At 39.4% G+C, this 11,358-nt stretch overlaps 1 protein-coding gene across 1 annotated transcript; it reads right to left on the bottom strand.

Moving 5' to 3' along the window:
- Positions 1-3,510: 3,510 nt before the first annotated feature.
- LOC110860934 (phenolphthiocerol synthesis polyketide synthase type I Pks15/1) lies at positions 3,511-7,897 on the bottom strand. The gene is made up of 6 exons (XM_035860733.1): positions 6,868-7,897; positions 6,418-6,782; positions 5,455-6,318; positions 5,021-5,376; positions 4,530-4,963; positions 3,511-4,466 (listed from the first exon to the last, which is right to left on the bottom strand). Exons 1-6 carry the CDS (start codon positions 7,895-7,897, stop codon positions 3,511-3,513), a joined length of 4,005 nt encoding a protein of 1,334 aa, XP_035716626.1.
- Between the last annotated feature and the right edge of the window lie 3,461 nt (positions 7,898-11,358).

Here is an 11,358-nt window from a genome sequence, read left to right as displayed (position 1 = left end):
TCTGCACTTATTTCTGCATTTCCACAATTGTTTCGCACCATTTTGTTTTACCGATTGATCGGTATCAGCGTTTCTAAGGGGGTGATTAGCATCAATTAAAAATCCATCAACAAAGGCAAAAAACATGCGAAAAACACGTTAACAGAGGGACAAGAGGAATTCAATAGAGCTCATGCTTAGCAGGGTGAGATAATAAGAGTAGAAACCAGAAATTTTTTTGGGCGCCGATCAAGTTTTTTCTGCGCGCCGACGACCCTTTACACCATGCTGATATTTTCGAGGTGGGAAAGTATGATTGTAGTCGATAATTAATTAGCTAATTAGAAAATCCAGTGAACTTAAATGCCTCAAAAAACCCGTTCACGAATCTTTGGATCATCCCGATCTTTTTAAACTTTTTTAAACCGATCAGAGACCTGGACGTTTATTTTATTTATTTGGTAATATAATTCTTAATTATTTAGTCCAACTAACTAGCTTTGTTTCTCCAGGTTGTACAAAGGGTTGGGACTTTGTTTGCTCAGAATCCAGGATTTCGGGTGGTCGTAACCGGGCACAGTTTAGGTGGGGTCTGCGGTCCCCGATGGCTAGGGTGGTGTCGGGATAAGTAAAGTATTGTATTAAGTTGGTTGACCCGGTTTCTATGTGTCAGATTTGGTAATCTGAAATACCCGGTTTACCCGGCCGAGTAATTTATACACTCGAAACAAAAATTTGTTAAATCAACACCGGCGGTGTCAATATATGACTTAACCGCTGTGGTTAAAATGTTGAATCCGAGTTATGACTTTGATACCAGTAGTTATAATGTTATGACTGGACGGAAAATTTTCATTACCACTTGGAATCACAATTGTAACCAGGGCGGTTAAGTCATAAATTGACACCGGCGGTGTTGATTTAAAAAAATTTTTGTTTTGCGTGTATGTTAACTTTTCTTACTACAAATTTTAGCCTTACAAAGAAATTTCAATTCCTGTTAAATTTGTTTTCAAATCTACCTGATAAAAAACAATATGTATGTCTTTATTGCATAAATGGCCAGTAGCCCTTGCAAATCACAAACTTTCATTATTTACAAGATTTAAGAAAATAGTTTGGATAAGTTTAAAGATAGTCAGAACAGAGATCAAAATATTTGGAGACATTAATCCAGAATAAAAATATGTTGGAATAAAATTTTTTGTCGTCGCTTGGTGCATAGTTAAGTAGGTTGATGAGTTTTTCTTGCCGGTCGCAGGTGGAGTCAGTTATATAATTATTTATGAGGTTGAGACGTTCATTAATTAATGGTCGACATTCAAACATATAGTGTTGGACACTATTTGGAGAGTGAGAGGTGCACAAAGGGCATCTCGTTTCGAGTTTTATGTAATGGGGTCCAATTTTGATACTGAAGCGGTTTAGCCTAAGTTGGATAAGGAGTTGAACTATGTGCAGAGGTAGGTTAAGGTTGAGGTAGTTGGGCCTTGACCCGTCGGTCTGCAGATGTTAGTAGAAGGGGATGAAGGATGAATTTCTACACCTCTCGAGGTCATGATTGTGGAGTTGGGTTGCATATTTAGCAACCATAGAGTATCGCGAAGAAGCTAAAGTAGGGTGAGAGAGAAGATCTTGTGTTTCAAGGTTTGACAATTTTAGTATAGTTGGTATTATCTTTGACGCCCAGCAATGTTTGCTTGGTTTGGAGGAGTGCCACTTGACCTGCTGTTGTAAACAGACATATGGTAGTGAGTGTGGTGGGCGATTCGCGGTACGGATCCAGAAGTCAAGGGTGGATTTGAAAGTTTGGAGTCCAACTTTGGCGACGATAAAAAACAATATTCGGAAGGAATGGGTAACAATTTGGCCAAATCTCGTGTGAAAATGGTGAAAAAAGTGAAAATTATAGGACAAATTTAAAAATTACTTTGCACACCCAAGACAAACCTTTTATCCATCAACCTTCTTAACTTACAAATTTTTAAATTTTTAATATTTCTGCAAGTTTTGGCAAAAAAAATTCCCCATTTAATCACCTTGCCGGGTACGGTACCGGGCCAACATTCAAGGCCGAGTTCCGAGTATGCGTCTGGCAACCCTCAAATTATGCAAGGTTTTTTGAAACTTTTAGACATTCATATACGTTTTTACAAATTTCAGGGCAGATAAAATCCTACACGTACAGATAATTCCGAAATACGTGTTGGGAATTTTGAACCTCCCGACCGGAATTGTCTACGTGCACCATGGGCAAGAAGTTTGACTGAATGATAACGAGATATATTTCTGCTCAAAGCAAGTCTACGAAGATCCCGACTGTTCCAACTCGGTGGGGAAAAATTACTACCTGTTGGACCACTTACAATTCTTCGATGTGAACTATTCCCTCTGCATATTTGTCGAGGGATGGTTGAACGTTGATCTCCTCACGGTGCCGGGATTATTCACCCCGACAAATTTTATCCCACCCGTGCCCACCCTCATGAAGGGGGTATTGACGGGAATAGTGGAAGGCGGGTATCAGGGCTTGCTGCCGGTGTTGGGTTGACGTATATAAAATCTGTAAAAAGTTCAAAAGTTATGAATTAAATTTTTATTTTTTTATCGTCAAAAGCATTCAGATAATTTCTCTAAATTTGCTGATTCAATTGCATATAGTGAATTCCATCCAGGTTCAATTTCGTCGATAGTTTTTACGTTGATGGATTAAGTAAAAGTCTAATGCTAATTATGTAATACTATAAAATGTAGAAAAAAAACTTGGTTGGTTGGTTACATATTAATTATATACGTTGAATAAAATTGTCCCAATTAAGGTTTAACATGTTGTCAATAAGTAATCAAGATCCGTGATGTATATGCATCTTAGTTCTTTAGTAGGATTAGTCAATTCTCAGGAGTTAAATGACGATCGAGTGAGTTATTTAATAAAATCGATAATTTTTCACAAAATAGGGTGAAATCTGTACTTTGAAGGCATCCTCTAATAATTTCACTTTATTTGTGTATGTATGTGTCATAGTTTTTAATTACTTTATTACATTATAAAGTAAACTAAGCATAAAAGATTCACATTCAGGAAGGTTTTTTCGAGGAATAACCAAGTTTAAGAATGATTGCCCAAAATACATTTTAATTTCTAATGTATTCAAACTTATTTCAATTAGAATACTACTGATAAGATAGATTACTCAATAAATTGATTAGTGAACCCAATAAAATATAAGCTAAGTAACCAAAAACAATTCAAGTAAATATTTCTATTTCCTATATTATGTCTTTCGTCGGCTTGTATTTGGAAGTCAGACCAAACTTTGCAAGCTTTTTTTTATATAATTTTTATTAAATGGGTTAATAAATGTCACATCGTTTGGTCACCTAATGTGTTTTCTGCGTCGAATTAAATCAAGGCAATTTATGTGAAATAATTTTTGCTAACTTTGGAAAAAACAATGGAACGTTTTTTATAGTATGGTTGAAGTCTATTCTATAGCCGACAATATATTCTAGCGGTTTATTTACCCTATTTCAGATTCCAGCTTGATTTGGAGCGGATTTAATTTGAACAAGCTTGGAGATGTATTTAACTAAACCCTCAAGATCCTCGCTCCCAGAAAGCTCGTTAATATTCATCTGCACATCTTCGCCAAGCAAGGTGGATGTGTGATTCTTGACCTCAATCATCATTAATGAATCCAATCCCAGCTCAGAAAATTTACGATTGATCCTATTGTTATCCTCTAGCTGAAGAACCGAAGATAAGATTTTTTCCATATGTGTTCGAACGACGCTGTTACGATCAGTCTCGCCTTTGCAGTCATCTATCGCAGCCCAAAACAGTTCAGAGCTGAAGAAACTAACTTTCTTTGACTCTGCAGTTTTGCGATGAGGGTTGCCCTCTGATTCCTTAATATTTACTAAAAAATTTTCGATCCAAGGAATTCGTTGCACCAATTTGGGAAAATCTATTGCAAAGTTGATTGGGCAAAGTTGATTGGACTTTGACTTTAAAGCAATTTCTAAAGCATCCAGAGCTTGCTTCGTGGACATCGGGTGAAGGCCGGAAATATGTTGTCCTGCAACTAGCCCAACTTCCGCCCAATGTCCAAAGTTCAAACAAATAGCTGGAAGGCCTAAAGCGTTTCGGTAATGGGAGAGTGCGTCTAAGAATGCATTAGCGGCTGCATAATTCCCCAGCCCAGGGGTTCCGATTAGTGAAGTAATCGAAGAAAAGAGTACAAAGTACTGCAAATTTAACTGTTTAGAAAGTTCGTGAAGATTCCAACCTCCATGGAATTTTGGGTTTATAACTTTGTCCAATGATTCCTTTGTCTGATTGAGGAAAGTGGCATCAGAGAGTACTCCAGCGCAATGGAATATCCCTCTAAGTGGTGCTTGGGGGAATTGCTCCTTTATCCAGGAAAATATAGATTCACAGTCAGACAGCCTACTTACGTCGCCACATCTCCAAACGATGTTGTAGCCTACATAAATCATTTGGTAATATAATAAATTAATTTTTTATTCCTATATTATACTAAACTCACCGCGATTTTCAAGATCACTGATCTCGGTCTGACGTTCCAAGCTTGGAATATTTCTACTCATCAGGACAATCCGATTTGCACCATTCAGTAACATCCATTTCATCAATTCCCACCCAATTCCGCCACATCCTCCAGTTATGAGATAACTTCGCCGGTCACTAAATAGTGTGTTTTCTTTGTCAGGCATATTAACAACTACTTTGCCAATATGGTTAGCTTTTTCCAAGAAGTGCATTCCATCCACTATTTCCTTAGAATCGAATCGAGTGTATGGTAAAGGCTGCAATTTTTCCGTTGCTATGGTTCCTAGGTGGGACATTAGTGTTGTATTTTCGGCTGACCAAGTAAAATCCTCAATGGAATATTTGACATCCGGTCGAAGTGATAAACAGTCTTCTTCTGTCCAAACGTTGATTTTACTCATTTCGACAAATCTAAAAAATGATTTAAAAACTGTAAGCTTAGATATTTATTGCTTCCACCAAGTGTACCTTCCCCCCGGCCCTGTTAACGAGTTAAGAACGACATCGACCCCAGCTCCACTGGTTGCAGCTTTTACGTCAGATTCGAATGACAAGTTCCTCGAGTTGAATACATGCTTTATTCCAATGATGTGCTTCAGGTACGCTCGTTTTCTCGCACTTCCCGCAGTAGCTATGACATTGGCTCCAATTACATTCGCAAATTGTACAGCTGCTAATCCAACCCCTCCTGAAGCTGCATGGATTAGGATTGTATCGCCTTTCTTCATCTTAGCCACAATGTGAAGGCATAGATATACGGTCAAGCCAACAGTTGGTAAGGTCGACGCTTCTTCATGGGTTAAGAACTTTGGCTTCGACACCATCTGTAGTAATTTTAATGCCGACCGGGTTTCACCAAAGGATTACGAATTGTGACATATTGTTAAACATGGGGTGCTTACTTTTTCAGTGGTGATAATATGCGAAGATAGCGCCACGTTTTGGTTATGATATCCAAACACCTTATCCCCAACTTGGTACTTATATGCGGCATTTCCAGCTCGGCTAATTACTCCCGAAAAGTCGGCTCCAATAATATCGATTTTGTCAAAGGTTTGTGATGGTTTTAGTACTGCGAAGACATCACGAAAGTTCAACGAATAAGCTTTAACTTTGATTTCTATTTCGGTATTCCTCAAATCATCAGCCGGATTCACGCCTATAAACTTTAGATCTGAAATCTGCTTCGAACTGGGAAGCTGTAGGCGAAATGTTGGCGTTTGTGGTAGCTCAAGAAGGTGAGAAGGTTTTAGCTTCATCAATTGTTGGGTTAGCCGAACTGCTCCTCTGTAGCAAATAATATTACCGCCACTTTCTGCGGTTGGGTTTTCAGATATTTCGCGAATAACATTTTCAATGTTCTCGTGATTTAAGCAATCTAGATCAATCAATTTGCAAGCTAGTGTAGTATTCTCGGATTTGAATGAACGGAACATTCCTACAAGCAAACTGGCGATTGGTTTTTTCTTTGAGTTTTCAGCATCAATCGAGACAAATTGCATCCCTTCTGTTAGGAGCAGCAATTTTGATAAATTCGTCGACGATAAAGCGATTGCTTGAAGTAGGTAAAACCATTTTTCAATTATTGAATGCTCTAGCACAGATTTCAGTCCCCACGCAAAGACTATCCCCTCGGTTACAGGAAAATGTGATAAAATATTCATAAACGCCTCTTTGTTGTCACCCATCGTTTCAATATATTCGGTTGACATTCTATTCTCTGGTCCCATTGCAACTAATGTAACAGTTGCTCCAAATAAGCTGAGCTATCGGAGCAAGTCTTTTGTGAAGGTGTCGTGCATTCCGAAAACCAGCCACTTTCTTTGTTTTTCAACTAACGCAATTGGCCTTGAGACTGTTGTTACAATCGAATCTTTACGCCACCCCAATTCAAATAATGGGCACCGTCTTATCCGATTAAGGCGAGAATTTAGTTTTTCGTCTAAACTGGTCAATCTTGTTGGAAGAAGGTCAATTCCTTCCATTGACGCTAACGCTTTGCCGGTTGAATTGTATAAATGTATTGCTTGAGTTTCATGACATCTTTTAAGGTAGAATTGTAAAGGCGAATCAGTTTGTTCGTTAATGTGTTTCATATTGTAAACAGTTAGACGTCGAATTGCGACAGGAAGTAAAATTGTACCCTCGAAGGATGATTTGTTTCTCACGCACATTATAGCAAACTGCAACATACTGTCTAACACTATTGGATACACTATGAATTTCCCATCTGAAAAATTAAAAACTTACTTAGCAATCAACTAAGTGAGTGAGTGAATCAACTAAGGAAACAAGTTTCTTTGTTATCGAATTACCGACATGAATTTGGTCAAGTTTGCACTCTGCATACTCGTTTAATTTCTCATCAGCCCATCGAGTCGTAATGCTTATAAAGGCTGGTCCAAGATGATATCCTTCTGTGTCAAAGCTTTTATATTGCTCCTCCATTGAGACTGCTGACGGTGTATCGTTGTTTTCAGATCGTGGAAAGAGATCCTTCGCACCATTTAAATTCTGCGACCAAGATTCGGAAATTGTGCCTTCAGAATGTTGTATCCATATATCCGTACCAACAAGGCTGAAAATTTTAACCAGATTGCCCTCCAAGACGGTGTGATAAGTTGTTGCCTTTGCTGTAACAAGGCCGGGGTTGACGACACTAAAGTTTTCAATTGTGAAATGGTCCAAATTTCGCCTGTCGCTGTCTAGTGCTAGGTAACGCGACGCCAAAGTCATCTCTAGAAACCCCGCGGCTGGAATTATTGTAAACTGACCGATACGATGATCCCCTATCCATTCGTTGGACTCAACCGATATAATATTTTCGTATCTCTTTACATTCATTTCCGAAGTCTGAGGTTGTGCTAACAGTCTACCTACAAGAGGGTGCAACATGTCCTTCATTGCAGCCGAGGAATAATCAGCTTCAGATTTGAAAGGGAACCAAAAGGACTTCCTCTGGAAAGGATAGAATGGGAGGGAAACTTTCTTGGTGTTGTGAATTTCATGAAACTTTGCAAAGTCGACTGAAATGCCTCGAACAAACAAGTCACCAAGAGCTTGTAGGAACACTTCCAGCTCTTCACCACCTCTCCTCATGGACCTGATACATTGAGGAGCAAACGACAAGTTTGAATGAAGTAAGCCTGAAAGGATCGGATGTGGACCGACTTCGAGGAAGATGTACGGTCGACCAGAGACATCCTCCCGGATATGATCTTCGATAGCTTTTGTGGCTTGCATAAATTGAACAGGGTTTCTCGAATTAGAAATCCAATATCCTGGGGTTAAAGTTGGTTTATGAGTACCATCCACGGATGAAATGAATTTACAATTTCCTGTCATGGCCTCTTGTCTGATGGTCTTTAGAATATCTTCAAATTTATTTATCAAAGGATCCAAAGCTCTCGAGTGAAATGGATGGGAAGCATTTAATATTGTAGCTTTCACTCCATTGTCTTGACAAAATTTGGCGAATTCATCAACAACGAGAGATGGCCCGGACAAGGTAGTTTGTTATCTTTTGAGTTGTATGCTGCAATATCAAGCCAGTCCGTATTTCTGGAAGGTAGTGTTTTCAAAAATCCAGAAATTAGCCCTAGACATGTGTCGCTGTCAGCGCTAACAGCCACCATTTTTCCACCAGGAAGAGTTTCAACTAGCTTGCACCGTGCTCCAACGATCCTTAGCGCATCCTCAACTGTGATAAGTGACGCGGCAGTCGCTGCAGCAAACTCTCCCAAACTATGGCCAACCACAATAGTTGGGTGCACCCCAAGTGATGCCCATAATTTAAGCAGGCAATACTTAATTACAAAAATACAACACTGAGCATACAGCGATTGAGTTAGACAACCATTTTTAGTCCCTTCTCCATAAAGTGCATCCTTGATGTCAAGTCCATATAAGTTGGAAAGTAATTGAGAACACAGATCAAAATTTTCCTGTAAATAAGTTCGTAAAAATGCTTAAACTACATATAGCATATACATATAGCGGCAAATCTTAACGAAAATCGTCTTACCTTAAAAACAGGAAAGGTATCATAAAGTTGGCCACCCATTCCATTATATTGAGTGCCCTGTCCTGGAAATAGAAAGCAGATCTGTGGTTCTTTGTGTGCAGTTCCACTTGTCCAGTTTTTCGTATCTAGTTTTTGCGCCAGTTCTTCAGTGTTTTTTGCAGTGACTGCAATTCTGTTGGAAAATTTCGCCCGCCCGACATTGGCCGTGTAGGCGATGTCATCTAACCTCACGTCCATGTTATGTGATAGATATGTCTTGTAATTATCAACAAGTTCCAACAAGGCCTCGTCCGTTTTAGCAGAAAGTGTAATAATGTTGCTCTTCATGCTCGTGCCAAACGTATTCTCATTTTATGTAAATTTAGGAGCTTCTTGTAAAATAATATGTGTGTTAGTTCCAGTAAAGCCGAATGAACTTATTCCCGCAACTTTTGGTTTGTCAAATGCGGGGCACCAAGGTACACTATCAGCTAAAGGTATAACGGCAGGAATAGTTGTCAAATCAATTTCTGGATTTAACGTTTGAATCCCAATTTGAGCCGGAATCAGTCCATATTTCATAGCCATTGTGATCTTTATCAATCCGGCGAGACCACATGAGCTTTCGGTGTGGCCGATATTTGCTTTCCCAGCCGTTATGATGAGCGGATCTGCCCTATGCGATGTGGAGTATGCCTTTGCTATTGCCTTGATTTCAAGCGGATCCCCTTTACCTGTGCCAGTCCCATGTGCCTCCACAACTTGTATTTGTTCCGGTTTCAGTCCTGTATGTCGCAAGGCCATTTCCATTGCTAGTGCTTCCATTTCAATGGTCGGTGTTCCCACGCTTTTCGTTTCACCCTCTTGTGTTGCACCGTACCCCAGTATGACTGAATGAATCCGGTCTCCATCTCTTACTGCATCGCTCAGTCTCTTCAAAATAATGGCAACAACAGCCTCTCCCCTTGCAAATCCGTTAGCAGCAGAATCAAATGTTTTACACCTGAAGTCCTTTGATACGAGGACTTCATGCTGGAAGGTGGGTTTGATTATCAGATTTGCACTGGCGGCAATTGCAAGACTGCACGCTCCCCGTCTTAGATCATGTACTGCTTGGCCTACCGCAACAAAGGAAGAAGAGCACGCAACATCAGCTCCCAGGTTAGGGCCTCGTACCTTGTAAATGTGTGCCAATCGGGAAGGCCCTGCTGCGTAGCTGTTGCCCATGTACCATCTTTAGCTCAGTGGGGCTCAATGGCATGGACGGAGGTGCAAATTTATGTACTAGCTCATTATAATCTTGTGTCCAACATCCTGAATATATGCCTGTCATACTACCAGCGATGGACTGCGGGTTTATACCTGCATCCTCTAGTGCTTCCCATGAAACTTCAAGTAGAAAACGTTGTTGTGGATCGGTGAAGTTACACTCGGCTGGACTCATTTCGAAAAAATCGCCGTCAAATTCGTCCACCGGACAGGGTAGAAAATCGCAATGAAATTGACCTTTCACCGTGGTACCAATTTGTTCTGTGGTCCAGCGCCAAGCAGGTGGAGGCCGAATGACACATTTTCCGTCCAAATATGTTTTCCAGTATTCCTCCACGCCCTTTGAATCAGGCATTCGACATGACATTCCAATAACGGCGATGGGCTCCATATCACTTTCCCGTTTCGAGTAGGACATTTGTTTAATTTTATTTCGAAAATCAAACACGTCTTGCATAGATAGTTAATGAGACATGTTTACCTAGCATCAAAATTTATGCAATGTGGAAAGCTTTTCACCTTCCATACATCCATTGTTTGGTTGATTGGGTCTCCAAGGAAAACAATTTTTGTCGCAGGTCCAAGTTCACTAATTAAATATTTAATTAAAATTAATAATAAAATGTGATTCATAAATTCCAAAGGATATTAAGTAAAACTCACAATTCTCCTTTTCTAATATCGATCACAAATTGTTTTTCCAAGTGCACAGCCATTGACTCATTGACCAACACATCTTTCAATTTATGAAATGTGCAGTTAGATTCCGGCTCTATAATCAGATTAATATTTTGGTAACTAAAATCATTACAAATGATGCGCATATAAATTACCCTTCGTTAAACGATCAAACAGGTACCCAGTAGCGTCCGTTCCAGGTTTCAAAATAAACATTCCGTTCCCAAAAACAATGTTGACAGGATCGCATAAAAATAGTGAATCGCAATTTTTCAAAACCTGTGTGAATACGTGGAAATTAATTAATACATATATAAATACAGTAAGGCTATGGTGGTCATTAAAAGAGGAGGCTAATTCCTGGCATGAATCAACCATCATCCCTCCTCAGTGACCTTAGGTGGGGCTTTGGTGATCGTAAAATTAAAATTCATTGCTCACCTTACAGGTAAGGCTCAATTAATCATGAATTTTAAGCTACACAATCGCCCTCCTCCGTATTATTATGTTCGCAACATAATAATATATCCGTAAGTAATTTATAAATGCGTATTTCTCAAACTGGATGGATTAAACTATTAATGTTTATAGCGAATATTGTATCATAATTACCACGGCCGAAGGGTCGATCAAACAAATCCGATCAAAGTCCAAAAGCGTTGTGCAAGTGAGAAGAAGTTGACTCCAAAAATCCACTTTCAGATTGGCAAAACTTACCAGTTGAACCATTTCGTCAAACTGGATGGCCAGCTTGGTCCTAAAATTAAATTAAGGAAATGTCAGAACTCGATGTCATAATACTAGCATTCGATAAAACTCCAGCAGTACTGCAATTCTAGATTACTATTTACTTGGT

Source organism: Folsomia candida, unplaced genomic scaffold (genome assembly GCF_002217175.1).
Source record: "Folsomia candida strain VU population unplaced genomic scaffold, ASM221717v1 Fcan01_Sc036, whole genome shotgun sequence".
Classification (NCBI taxonomy): domain Eukaryota; kingdom Metazoa; phylum Arthropoda; class Collembola; order Entomobryomorpha; family Isotomidae; genus Folsomia; species Folsomia candida.
The sequence above is the reverse complement of the archived record's forward strand: the minus strand, read 5'-3'. Positions and strand labels throughout refer to the sequence as shown.